We start from the raw sequence: 14,311 nt of genomic DNA, 5'->3' as shown, positions 1-14,311 counted from the left end.
GAATAATCTGAGCTTAGTCTTATTGTTTCTTCTCTGTATGAGACTTTTTGTTTTTCATGAGCTGCTCTCAGGATTTTTTGTTTGTCTTTGGTTTTGACGAGTGTGATTATGATATGCCTTGGTGATTTTCTTTTGGGGTCTCTCCCAAGAAAAGTTCGTTGAGCTTCTTGGATGGTCAGCTTTTCATCTTTCATGATATTGGGGAAGTTTTATGTTAGCAGTTCTTCAGTGATCCTCTCTGTGGTTTCTGTTTTCTCCCCGTTCTGGAATTCGAATCACTCGAAAATTTTTGCTTTTGATTGTATCCCACATAACTGTCAGGGTCTCTTAATTTTTCTTTGTTCTTTTTTCTGAGTTTTCCTGAAACAGAGTTGTATCCAAGTATTTGTCTTTAATTCCACTGATTCTGTCTTCCACCGTTTCATATCTGCTCCTCAGCCCTTCTATCACACTGCATTTCTGAAATCTTGTTGTTTATATTTTGGATTTCTAATTATTGTCTGTGTATAATTTTTATTTTTGAATTTATTTTGGCATTTTGTTCCTTCATTATTTTCCTGAATTCTTGCAATTTTTTTTCTGTATTTTCCATGATTTGTTTATGTTTTTCTCATGTTTGTCAGCTTTTTGCTTCAGCTCTTGGAGAATTCTGAGTATTAGAGGTTTGAATTCCCGATCAGGTAGTTCTAGTGCATTTTTTTCCTCTGGAGCGTCATCTGGTGTTTTATTTTGGACACTTACTGGAACCATCCTGTTCTGTTTTTGTTAATGTTTTGATATCGTCTGCTGTCTTCGGTGCATTCAGTATTTTTCGTTCATTGATTGTAGATTTGTTTGTTTCGTCCCTTTTTTGTTTTGTAAATTTGACTATGTGTGAGCAGGCGGACTGTGTGTTCTTTGTTGTTTGCTCGTCTTTGGGCACAATACTTTTCCCCTCCTCCAATTAGCAGGGTCAGTCACTCAGATATGGTATGGCAGGGCAGGTCTAGGTGAAGAGGAGTTACTGGGACAGGTTGTTTGTGGCACTTACTACAGCCAGTGGAGGGGTGGGGTTGGTAATCATTTCAGGACAGGTTCCAGTAGGCCGTTCCTGTGCTGCTTGGTGGTGTGATGTCAAGCGCATGGTGCAGGTAGGCAGGATGCAGTGGGGGTGATTGTTATATGTGGGGCTAAGATGGATATGGGAGAGAGGAGAGAAGAACAGGAGCCAAAAACATACAAACAAACAAAACAATACTAGGGGAGCTTGCCGTTGGAGTGGAGAGATGAGAGACTATGAAATGGAGAAAAAATACAGAAATGGGAAGAGGAAGAAAAGAAAAGAATGAATAAATAAAAATCGGAAAGGTTAAAGAACTGCAAAGTTCCCAGGGATCCCACCGGTGCAGCTGTGAGGTCTGGGGAAGTCACTCTCAGGTGTTGCAGTACAGCCTGGCTAGAAGGCACAGAGGTATACGACGCCAGGTATTCAGGGAACAGAAAGAGAAGGAAGATATAGAGAGACGAGAAACGAGCAATGAAGAAAGACAAAAAGGGAAAAAGAGGGAAAAGAAAACAAAGCAAATTAAAAAGAAAAAAAAAACAAGAAAGGCCCCCCAAAAAGAACAGAAAAAAAAAAACCAACGAAGAAAGAAATGCTCTCAGGGATCCCTCTGCACGTCTGTGCAAGCCAAGGGCGAAGCCTCCTTGCCATGCAGCACCACCTGGCCAGAAAGGGCTCCCAACTCAAGAAAAGGAAAAGAAAACAAAGAAACAATTCAAAACAAACTAACGAACAAAAGCCCTGGGATCCCACCAGCGCCGCAGCCGAGACCGGGAAGCAGCTCCACGCTCGAACGGAGCTCCATAGCCCCTCTGGAAGAAGCAAAGATGGTGCACGGAGCCAGGTATTTGAGTGAAAGGAGTGGGAGGTGGTGAGAGGTAAGGAAGAAATCAAAAGAAGCAGAAAAAAAAGCAACACTAGGAGCCAGCAAATGGCACGCAGAGACCCAGGTAGTGCGGACTGGTGTTTCTCGGACAGGAGACTGTCCACGGGAAGGAGAGGGGGCCGAGTGTGGGTGAAGAAGTGTAGGGAGTGGGAAAGCGTTTATCACAAATTACCGGAGCTCTGCAGCCCCTCAGGAAGAAGCAAAGCTGGTGCACGGAGCCAGGTATTTGAGTGAAAAGAGGGGGAGGTGGTGAGAGGTATGGAAGAAATCAAAAGAAGCGGAAAAAAACAACACCAGTAGCCAACAAATGGCACTCAGAGAGCTGACCCGTTCGGGTGTGTGGAATCCAAGCAGCCGGTGTTTCCCAGTCAAGAGATTGTGGCCACGGGAAGCAGAGGAGGCCGAGTGGTGGTGAAGAACGGTGTGGGGTGGGAAAGCGTATATTGCAAATTACCGGTTGTTTTGTCTCCTGCTGGACCCTCCGTCAGGCTGCTTTCGTACCCCCTGTTTGCTGGTCTCTGATAGGAGTCCAAGATGGCAGATCCGCCCTATGGTAGATGGTAGGGGACCTCTGCATGAATCTCTCCTTGCTCTCCGTTCTCTGTCAGTTTTCTCACTCCATTTGGTGCTTGGCTGAGTTCTTTATCTCTTCATTTGATGTTTTAGGGTTTCAGGATGTATTCTCCGTTTGGCTTAGTTTTTCGGGTCTTTGCTGTGGAGGGACGGCGTGGTGCTTCTGCCTTGAGCACCATTTTGCCGGCACTGTCTCCACTCATAAATTATTGTTTGTTATTACTGTTGCAGGATTGTATATGTTAAAGTATTTACCATTGTTGCCTTTTATTCTTGAGTACCTCTCATTGTCTTACCTTGCTTTGGTTATGCTATGTCGACTTCCCCCATATTGTGACTGCCTTTCCCTTCACCAAAGTTAATACGTGCCTACTCTCTAGTTAGTGATTTTCCCTCTCTCCCCCTCGCATACCTGGTAACCGTAAAAAAGTGTTTCTTTCTATGTGTAAACCTTTTCTTCACTATAATAAAACCCATTGCCATCGAGTCGATTCTGACTTCTAGCAATGCTTTAGGACAGAATTCTCTTGTACATAGGGTCACTATGAGTTGGAACCGACTCAACGTCACTTAACAACAACAGCAAGAACAACAGCAATAGGACAAAGTAGAACTGCCCCATATGGTTTCCAGGGAGCAGCTGGTGGATTCGAACTGCCAGTCTTTTGGTTAGCAGCTGATCACTTAACCCCTGCACCACCAGGGCTCCGTTTATAATAGTGGTTTCTTTCAATATTTGTCCTTTTGTGATTGACTTATTTCACTCAGCATAATGCCCTCCAGGAGCCCTCCAGATTCATGCATATTGTGAAATGTTTTGCAGAGTCATCATTATTCTTTATAATTGTGTAGTATTTCATTGTCTGTACTATGGTTTGTTCATCTGTTGATTGGCACTTAGGTTGTTTCCATCTTTTTTGCTGTTGTGAATAATGCTACAGTGAACATGGGTGTGCAGATGTCTGTTCTTGTCACATCTCTTATTTCTCTAGGGTAGATACCTAGGAGCAGGGTTGCTGGATCATATGGTATTTCTAGTTCTAGTTTTCTAAGGAAGCTCCATGCTGTTTTCCATAGTGGTTGTACCATTTTACATTCCCACCCGCAGTTTGTAAGAGTTCTAGTCTCTCCACAAACTTGTCAGCATTTGTTGTTTTCTGTTTTTTGATCAGTGCCATTATTGCCTGGGTGAGATGGTTTCTCATTGTAGTTTTGATTTGCATCTCTCTAATGGCTAATGATTGCAAGTATCTCTCTATGTGTTTTTTCACTGCCCGAATATTTTCTTTGGTGAAGCGTTTGTTCATGTCCTTTGCCCATTTTTAAAATTAGGTTGTGTGTCTTTTTGTTTTTGAATTGTTGAAGTTTTCTATAAATATTAGAGATTAGACCCTTGTTGGATATATCATAGCCCCCAATTTTTTCCCGTTCTGTAGTTTCTCTTTTTACTGTTCGGGTGAAGTCTTTTGATGAGCATAAGTGTTTAATTTTTAGGAGATCCCAGTAATCTTGTTTATTTTATGCTGTTTGTGCATTTTTATTTATGTTTGGTATTCTAAATATGCCGTTTGTTGGTGTCCTGGTGTTGTCCCTGGAGCCCTGGTGGTGTAGTGGTTAAGAGCTTGGCTGCTAACCAAAAGGTCAGCAGTTCCAATCCACCAGGTGCTCTTTGGAAACCCTATGGGGCAATTCTTCTCTGTCCTATAGGGTTGCTATGAGTTGGAAGCAACTCAACAGCACCTGAGGACAACAACAACAACAGCGTTGGCCCTATTTTTTCTTCTGTGATTTTTACGGTGTTAGGTTTTACATTTAGGTCTTTGATCCATTTGAGTTAGTTTTTATGTATGTTGTGAGGTGAGGTATGGGTCTTGTTTCATTTTCCTGTCAATGAATATCCAGTTTTGCCAGCACCATTTATTAAAGAGACTTTCTCTTTCCCATTTAATGAATTTTGACCCTTTGTCGAAGATCACCTATCCATAGGTGGATGGTCTGTACGTCTGTTTTTGTACCAGTACCAGGCTGATTTGACTATCGTGACTGTATGGTAGGTTGTGAGATCAGAGAGTGTGAGACCTCCTACTTTGTTCTTCTTCTTCAATAATGCTTTGCTTATCCGGGACCTCTTTCCGTATAAAGTTGGTGATCAGTTTTTTCATCTCATTAAAGAATGTTGTTGGAATATGGATTGAGGTTGCATTATATTTGTAGATTGCTTTAGATACTATTGACATTTTCACAATGTTAAGTCTTCCTGTCCATGAGCATGATATGTTTTTCCATTTAACTAAATTTAGGTCACTATGAGTTGGAATTGACTCGATGGCAACAGGTTTGGTGTTTGTTTTTTTTTTATGTTTGTTTCTTGCAGTAGTATTGAGTACTTTTCTTTATATAAGTCTTTTTTGTCTCTAGTTAGATTTATTCCCCATTTTTAAAAATCTTTTGAGTACTATTGTAAGTGAGATTGTTTTCCTGATTTCTTTTTCAGAGTTCTCTTTGGTGCTGTAGAGGAATGCAACTGACTTTTGTATGTTGATCTTGTACCTTTGCCACTTTGTTGAATTCTGCTGTAAGTTCCAGTGGCTTTCTTGTGGAGTAGTTTGTCTAGTCTTTATTCTGGTTCCCAGTATGGGAGACCCACTGACTAGCTGAGGGGAAAAAAAAAGTCCAGTATAGTTTAATACTTAATCCTATATAATGACTTAAATTGTTTAAAAGATAGTGCCCAATTATTTCTGGGATAAAAGTGCTTATTCCCTCAGTCTGCTTTTTACCCTGGGCTAGCTTAGGGGTGTGGAGTGAGGTGTATGGCCAAGTGATCTCCTGGCAGGGGCGAACTGCCCAGCTCCCTGGGTTTGATGTCTCCTGCTTTCTCTGGTCTAGCTGTGTTTGCCCTGCTCCCCTGTGCAGATGAAGTCCTGGCTGGTGTAACTCATTGTCGGGCCTTTCTGGCTGGTCAGAACCTAGTTGTGCTCCCTGGCTGGTTTTGTCTGTTTGGCTCTTCTCTCTCAGCTCTCCTGGATCTCTGCCATGTGTCCTTCTGGGCTGTTGGTCTGCAACTTCACCCACAACTTTTTGCTCCAGGATCCTCCTGTTCTTCTATGGTGGAGTCCCATGGCAGGCCCTCTGGCTCAGGAAATCTGAGCCTCACAGCTTACCATTGCCTGACCTTGCTTGGAAAACTCTCTCAAGGCAGTAACCTGGCTTGCAAAACTGTGGAGGTACTGTGGAATCCTTCTGTGTGTGTCAGATGCTGCATATTCATTTGATCACTTTGCAGTTCCTTCACTAGTAAAATCTAGTATGTCCACAGGCAGATAGATACTTCTACCAGACCAAGGCAAAGGTCATATAGTTGGAAAGACAAAACAACAAAACAATAATAATAATACTTTTCAGAACACTGTCACTATTACATATGTGTGTAGGTACATTTATGAGGATGGTATTTAGAGAAGTATATGTGTCATGCATATATGTAATTAAGAGATTTGGTTTCTGTGTTTCAGCTTTTTGCCATGACTGAAAATACTATGTTTTCTTCTGTTGTAGGACAGTTCGTGTCTGGTTAAAGAGAGACAGCGGACAGTACTGGCCAAGTATATACCATGCAATGCCTTGTAAGTATTTGGATCCCTATCTTAAAAAACCAAACATGCATCCCAACTCCCCTTTCTTCCCAGATTGCCTTCTCTGTATTTTCTACTTGAATAGGGAAGACCGAGGAATGGGATTTTCATCATAATGGAAAGTATCATATTAAATCATTTTAGATTTTCTAAAGCTCTCAGTATGTAAAATAAGAAAATTGTTCTGAAATTGTCTGTATGTTCATAGCTCCTGAATAAGTTAAATGGAAGAAGGGCTACAGCACATAGGCTCTCTTCCTCTCTTTTCCAACTTTTTGTTTAAATTTTTAATAAGGTACTTCCTTAGACAATTCAAAATTTTGTCCAGTGATTACCTTTGTGAAGTAAATTTGTTCTTGCCTTATTGTTATGTCTTTTATTCAAATTCAAGACTTTTAGCACTGAATATTCAGGTTTCAGCAGGATTTGCTTAGAATTGAAAAGTTCTGATTAGAAGTCAGTCTCATTTCCCCAAGGTCTTAGGTGGAGAAGTATGTCCCTGTACCAATAAATGATTACTCTTTCAAATATACTTAAAAAAAAAAAAAAAAGAGTGATTCTTAGACTATTCCACTGACAGAAGTTCCCCTATCGGCAAAGAAGAGCTGCCCTCCCCCAAACAGGAAATTTCTTTTTAGTCTAGTGTTTTATCTTTAAAATTACTTCAGTTTAAGGGATCCTGTTCCATGTTTATTTTAAAACAGAGTAATTATTTAAGTTCATTATCAGTTGTATTATTAAACATTTTTCTTACTCCCATCCATCAAATCTTAATTACAGTTGCTACCCTACGAAGGCCCTCTGGTGTCTTGTTTGGGCTCAGGTACCCTCTGGCTTGCTGCATGCAGTGTGAGCCCCAACCCTTGATGCAAGTATCCTGGTTTGAGAAGTACATGCCACAGTGTACAACCAAAATAAATTCATGCTAAATTGTAGATGTGATTAAGTTTATGCCTCTGGCAAAAGAATACTGTAATAATTTAAACAGCAATTTGGCCGTTAATGAACAAATGAATTATTAAGGATGTAATGGTTTTTCAGTGATTTCCAAATTATCTCTGAGGTTTTGCATGTCTTTTGAATTTTGTTGTAAATAGATGATACTTGGTTCAGCTTTGTGATTATTATCTATTTACTACAAAATTCAAAAGACATGTGAAGAAGAAACTTCCTGTATTTCTGAGTACTTATATCTCCCCTTGCCTGTTCTGCCACCAGTGAACACCATTATATGGCCCAGGCCCAAAGTGAACTTTCTTTGTAAGACATGGCAGTGATGAGGACTTAAGTAAATGGAAAAGGAAACAAATTCTGACTTTTTTCCTAATTTTTAAGTGAAGAAACTAGACTTATCCTTGGTCTTGCTTTTTTCATCAAACTTGAACACTATCTAGCTGGGAGAGCTAAGGAAGGTCTGTACTCCAGCAAGTTGAAGTTGGCCCCAGAGACCTGCAGCTTCCATGATTGTGGCATGGCAGACAGACGAGAGGCAGACATAGGTGGAAGGATGGGGACTTGGGAGTGGCAACCAAGGAATCTTCTTGAGATGAGCATTAATAGGATCCTCATGAAGACGTAGGATCCTAAGCAATTGCTTGCCCACCACCTCCCCATACACATATACATATACATATTGGTGTCTGTCTAATGCTCACTTTATTTGGATATCATAAAAAATACAGAGAAGCCTCTAGTGTGCAGTTTCTTTATTTATTAAGAAGCTGTATACAAGAATGCCTAAAGGCTGCTGTAGCTCATGCATCTGACGTAGGTGCTCAGTGAATACTTACTGAAGGAATGATGAAGTCTGATAATGAAGATGAGCTTGTGAGAACATAGATTACTTATTTCTCTAATGATTGCACATGAACTTTGAGAAGGAGGACTGTGTAATTATTTGTATATTTTATCTGTGATGTACTAAAGGGTCTAAAAAAGGAATTATGTTGTTATTTCAGTGATCAGCTTCAGCACCACCTAGAACTTTATAGAAATGCAAATATTAGGTTCCACTTCAGAACCCCTGGATCAGAATCTGTGTTTTAACAAGATCCTTGGGCAATCTGAATGTACATTAAAGTTTGAGAAGATTGTCTTATGACATTACAGCAACGTGGTGATCTATGTACCTGTGGTTATCTAAACACATGTAAAGCCTCATGCATATATTGTATCACTTTGTAAACACATAGATATAATTACACCATCTAGTCAATTAGAGATTTACAGAGCCCCTGCTATGTGCAGGCTGCTATGCTAAGTGCCAGGGATTTGCAGACAAACAAGGTGCACATGGTCAAGATGATTTCCTTAATCTTTCATTGTTGGATTGTCTTGCTGTCATATAGAAGTTAAACAAACAAAAAATACTATGTTCTCCACAGTTGATCAGAATGGATTTGTATGTGCCTAAGAATCTTATGCGTTCAGATGACGTAGTAGCTGATTTCTGAATAAGAATTTAAGCTTTATTTAACTTGAGAGAGGCAGAATCTTATTGCAGAAGAAGATAAGCCACATTTTCTGTCAGAGATCCAGAAATAGATTTGAGTTTCCAAGGGAGTTGTTTTGTAATCCTTCTAAGGAAAGATGTTTTGTTAAGACATTACTCAGTATTATCCTTAAATATCAGTTATGTGGTATTAGTTACAAAATAAATGAAAAGGTTCATTATATCTGGAGGCCATAATATGGACACTCCAAGGCAGATATGACCATATTGTGTGTTTATAGCAGTCTGCAATAAATAGTATTCCAAATATAGAAGAAAACAAAAATTTCCTCCAGGATGTGGACTGCATCCAATATATGTATGTGGACATTTTGGCAAAGCTTGCTGAGTTTTGCTCATTCTGGATCCTGCATCTGGCTCATCATCATCTGACCTTTGGTTCTTGGGACTTGAGCCAGCGATCTGTTGTATTGCCTGCCTATGTTGGGGTTCATCAGCCTCCGCAGCCCGTGAGCCAGCAGCCTGTCATCTGACCTGCCGTTCTTGGGTTCATCAGCCCCTGCAGCCACGTAAGTCGGGAGAAACCTCCAGCCTGACTTCTGACCCACGGACTTGGTACTTGCTAGCCTCTACAACTACGTGAGCCATTTCCTTGAGATAAATCTTTGTGTGTGTGTGTGTGTGTACAAATAGTCTTAGGCTAGCTTCTCTAGAGAAGCAAAAATCAGTGAAGCATATAAGTATATATATATATAGAGAGAGAGATTTATCTTAGGGAAATGGCTCACGCAGTTGTAGAGGCTGGCAGGTCCCAAGCCTGTGGTTCAGGTGTCAGACGTCAGGCTGAAGGCTTCTCCTGACTCACGGAACTGCAGTGGCTGATAAACCCAAGATCCACAGGTCAGATGACAGGCTGCTGGCTCACAGCTATGAAGGCTGACAAATCCAAGATTGGCAGGTAAGATGGCAGGCTGTTGGCCCAAGTCCCAAAAACTGGAGGTCAGATGCTGATGAGCCAAATGTAGGATCCAGAGCAGAGAAAATGCCAGTGAGCTTTGCCAGAAAGTCCACATATTATATGCAGACCACACCCTCAGGGAAACTCCCTTTTAACTCAGATTCCATCATGGAGGTGATCACATTATATCAGATCTTATCATGGTGGTGATTACATCATTATACAACTGCCAGACTACATAACTGCCAAACCATTGAGAGTCATGGCCCAGCTAAGTTGACACACAACCTTAACGATTATATATACGTATACATGTTTATATATACGTATACATATTTATACATACATACGTGTGTGTATGTATGTTTGTACACACACACACACACACACACACACACATATGCTTACTGGTTTTGCTTCTCTAGAGAACTCAGCCTAAGATATTTGGTACACTTAAAAAATGGTTGCCTTTTAAATGTAGTGTTATGTTCTGGGCAGGAGAGTAGCTGTTTTGTGGCTTTGAGAAGAATTTGAAGTTCTACTGGAGGGAAGGGAGTGGAAGGCATTAGGCGAGAAAAGATGAATAGCAAAGGTGATGTTTGATGACAGGGAGTCAGCCCAAAAGGTAGAGTGAACTCAGAGGAACAGCGACCAGAGAAAGATGAAGAGCAGACATGATCAAAACTACAACTGCTGCGCTGGGGGTATCTTCATACCCTGTCTTTTCTGAGATGCATCCCTTCTCTCTGTTAGGGAGGAGACAGAGCCAGGAGAGACCCACCTTGCCTGGTTAAGGCTGTTTGCCCTGGACCAATCTGATTTTCCTAGGAATTTAGAATTTGGAGTTGGAAATGCTAGTCTTAGCCTAGGCTGGTCTCTTGAGGTGCAGACATAAAAACTCCAGAGCAGTGAGGCAATCGTGTGCCTGAGGCAACAATGAGAGCTGATCTGCGAGAGCTGATCTGCAGAAAAGAAGAGTGAATCTGCTTGGAAGGACTGTCTGGCACCCCAGGGAGAGAGCCCAGCCAGTGATGCCTGATGTTTTCCTCCTCATGCTCCTAACGCCTCAAGAAGCCTGGCTCTGCTTTTGCCTGCGAGTTCAAGAGAGACCTCTGTCTCCTGCTGGGTATGTCCATTTGTGCTTAAGTAGACACGAGTGTGTTTCTCTTACATGGAACTGTAAGTACTTGACTAAGCCTAGCCGTGATTATGCACCTCCTAATTCCTGTCTGTTTGTTTCTCCTGGATCTCTGTGGTCTTTAAAGAGAAAGGACCAAGCCATGATCTGTTGATGCCACTGTGGTGTTGAGCTGGGAAAAGTGAAGGCATGTAACGGAGGAAAGCAGAAAATAATGTTTTATCCTGTTTTCTTTAATTTCTTTAGATGTTAATTCAACAAATGTTATATGTACTTCCATACCAAACACTGTGCAGGGTACTAAGGCTATAGTAGTTAAATATGGCAGGTGGTCCCTGTATTCATGCTATTCACAGTCTTGTGGGGAAGGCAGACATGAAATTAGTACCAGCCATGATGTGTGGTTAGTGTTATGACCTGGGAAGTAGGTATAATAGGGAGATGGTCAGGAAGATGCCTGAGAAAGGTCCATTTTAGACCCTGATGGCTCTATAGAATTTGGGGTGACTGTTCTATAGTTTCCTATAAGCGAGTTTTTATGGATAGGTGAGAAATAAGAGCATTTCCTTATCAAACATTCTTTCACCAAAGATAATACTCTCTTGATTTATCTCACATTAAAAAAAAAAAAGCTTTTGCGAACACCACATTTTTTTACATGCATAATTGAGTGACATTGATTACATTCACCATGTTGCACAAGCATCACCACTCTCCATTTCCAGATTATTCCACCACCATTAACAGAAACCAGTACCCCTTTCCCTCGTACCCCTGGTAAGCACTCATAAACTTTGGTCTCTATACACTTGCCTATTTCATATAAGTGGAATTACACAATATTTGTCAATATTTTGTATCTGACATTTAACTCAGTAGTGTTTTCAAGGTTCATCCATATTGTAGCATCTATCAGAACTTCATTTCTCTTTATGACTAAGTAATATTCCATTGTATGTATATACCACATTTTGTTTATCCATTCATCTGTTGATGGACATTTAGTATGTTTCCACCTTTTTGCTAATGTGAATAGTACTGCCATGAACATCGCTGTACAGGTTTTTATTGGTGATCCTGCTTTCAGTTCTTTTGAGTGCATACCTAGGATCAGGACTGCTCAGTCATATGGTAGTTCTATGTTAAACTATTTAAGGGATTGCGAAACTTTTCCACAGTGGTTTATACCATTTTACATTCCCACCAGAAATGGGTGGAGGTTTCAGTTTTCCCACATCTTCATCAACACTTGTTATTTTCCTTTTTTTGATCATAGCCATGCTAGTGTTCGTGAACTGGTATCTCATTGTGGTTTGGCTTTGCGTTTCCCTAATGGCTAATGATGTTGAACATCTTTTCATGTGCTTATTGGCCATTTGTGTATCCTCTTTGGTGAAATGTCTATTCAATTTCTTTGCCCATTTTTTGATTGTCTTTTTGTTGTTAAGTTGTAGGAGTTCTTTACTGTTGTTGTTGTTAGGTGCTGTCAAGTCGGTTCCAACTCATTATTGACCCTATATACAACAGAACAAAACACTGCCCAGTCCTGCACCATCCTCACAATAGTCGTTATGCTTGAGCCCATTTTTGCAGCCACAGTGTCAGTTCATCTCATTGAGTGTCTTCCTCTTTTATGCTGACCCTCTACTCTACCAAGCATGATGTCCTCCTCCAGGGACTGGTCCCTCCTGATAACATGTCGAAAGTATGTGAGATGAAGTCTCACCATCCTTGCTTCTAATGAGCATTCTGGCTATACTTCTTCCAGGACAGATTTGTTTGTTCTTCTGGCAGTCCATGGTATATTCAGTATTCTTCACCTACACCGTAATTCAAAGGTGTTGATTCTTCTTTGGTCTTCCTTATTCATAGTTCAGCTTTCACGTGCATATGAGGCAATTGAAAACACCATGGTTTGGGCCAGAAGCACCTTAGTCCTTAAAGTGACATGTTTTGTTTCTAACACTTTAAAGAGGTCTTTCGCAGCAGATTTTCCCAATGCAATGCTCTTTAGATTTCTTGAGTATTGCTTCCAGGGGTGTTGATTGTGGATCCAAATGAAATGAAATCCTTGACAACGTCAGTGTTTTCTCTGTTTATGATGATTGTCTTGGTCATCTAGTGCTGCTGTAACAGAAATACCACAAGTGGATGGCTTTAATAAAGAGAAGTTTATTCTTTCACAGCCCTGTAGGTTAGAAGTCTGAATTCAGAGCAACGGCTCCAGGGGAAGGCTTTCAATCTCTGTTGGCTCTGGATGAAGGTCCTTGTGTTGCATCAGTCTTCCCTTTGGGAGCATCTCAGCGCAGGTACATCACGTCCAAAGGACGCACTTTGCTCCCAGCGCTGCTCTCTTGGTAGTATGAGGTCCCCATGTCTCTCTGCTCGCTTTTGTCTTTTATATCTGAAAAGAGATTGGCTTAAGACACTCTCTAATCTTGTAGATCTCATTAATATAACTGCCACTAATCCATCTCATTATATCATAGTGATAGCATTTAAAACACGTAGGGAAATCACATCAGATGACAGAATGGTAGACAATCATACAGTACTGGGAATCATCACCTGACCAAGTTGACAGATATTTTTGGGGGACACAAATCAATCCATGACAGCAAAGTTGCTTATTGGTACAGTTGTAAGGATTTTTGTTTTCTTTATGTTGAGGTGTAATCTATAGTGAAGGCTGTGGTCTTTGATCTTCATCAGTAAGTGCTTCAGTTCCTCTTCACTTTCAGCAAGCACGGTTGTGTCATGTGCGTATCGCAGGTTGTTAATGAGTCTTCCTCCGATCCTGATGCTGCATTCTTCATATAGTCCAGCTTCTCCGATTATTTGCTCAGCATACAGATTGAATAAGTATGGTGAAAGGATACAACCCTGACGCACACCTTTCCGAATTTTAAACCATGCAGTATCCCCTTTTTCTGTTTGAACTACTGCCTCTTGATCTATGTACAGGTTCCACATGAGCACGATTAAGTGTTCTGGAATTCCCATTCCTCCCAATGTTACCTATAATTTGTTATGATCCACACACTGGAATGCCTTTGCACAGTTAATAAAACACAGGTAAGCATCTTTCTGGTATTCTCTGCTTTCATCCATGATCCTTCTGACATCAGCAATGATATCCCTCGTTCCATGTCCTCTTCTGAATCCGCCATAAATTTCTGGCAGTTCCCTGTCAGTGTACTGCTGCAGCTGCTATTGAATGCTCTTAAGCAAGATTTTACTTGCATGTGATATTAATGATATTGTTCAATAATTTCTGCATTCTATTGGATCCCCTTTCTTTGGAATGGGTACAGGTACTGATCTTTTCCAGTCAGTGGGCCAGGTAGCTGTCTTCCAGATTTCTTGGCATAGAAGAGCGAGCACTTCCAGCTCTGCATCTGTTTGTTGAAACATCTCAATTGGTATTCTGTCAATTGCTGGAGACTTGTTTTCCGCCAATTCGTTCAGTGCAGCTTGGACCTGTTCCTTTAGTACCATCAGTTCTTGATCATATGCTACCTCCTGAAATGGTTGAAGTTGATCAATTCTTTTTGGTATAGTGACTCTGTATATTCCTTCCATCCTCTTTTTTTTTTTTATTAATTTTTTAAAATTTTTTTATTGTAC

General features: G+C 40.8%; 1 protein-coding gene across 6 annotated transcripts in view; it reads left to right on the top strand.

Moving 5' to 3' along the window:
- Positions 1–14,311, top strand: part of WDFY2 (WD repeat and FYVE domain containing 2) — a 256,485-nt gene that overhangs the window by 133,853 nt on the left and 108,321 nt on the right. For 5 of the 6 annotated variants that reach the window (XR_002824130.1, XM_004376562.2, XM_023731517.1 and 2 more), the window contains one exon: positions 6,060–6,127. Coding sequence is in view for 4 of the 6 variants with exons in the window: in XM_004376562.2 (XP_004376619.1) it covers positions 6,060–6,127 (68 nt within the window). In the remaining 2 variants the exon portion in view is untranslated. Of the gene's footprint in view, positions 1–6,059; positions 6,128–14,311 lie in introns of those variants that run through there. The other variant, XM_023731520.1, reaches the window with a different exon arrangement.

The sequence above is a fragment of the Trichechus manatus genome, unplaced genomic scaffold, assembly GCF_000243295.1.
Source record: "Trichechus manatus latirostris isolate Lorelei unplaced genomic scaffold, TriManLat1.0 scaffold00044, whole genome shotgun sequence".
Classification (NCBI taxonomy): Eukaryota; Metazoa; Chordata; class Mammalia; order Sirenia; family Trichechidae; genus Trichechus; species Trichechus manatus.
This window is presented reverse-complemented; position numbering and strand designations above follow the sequence as displayed.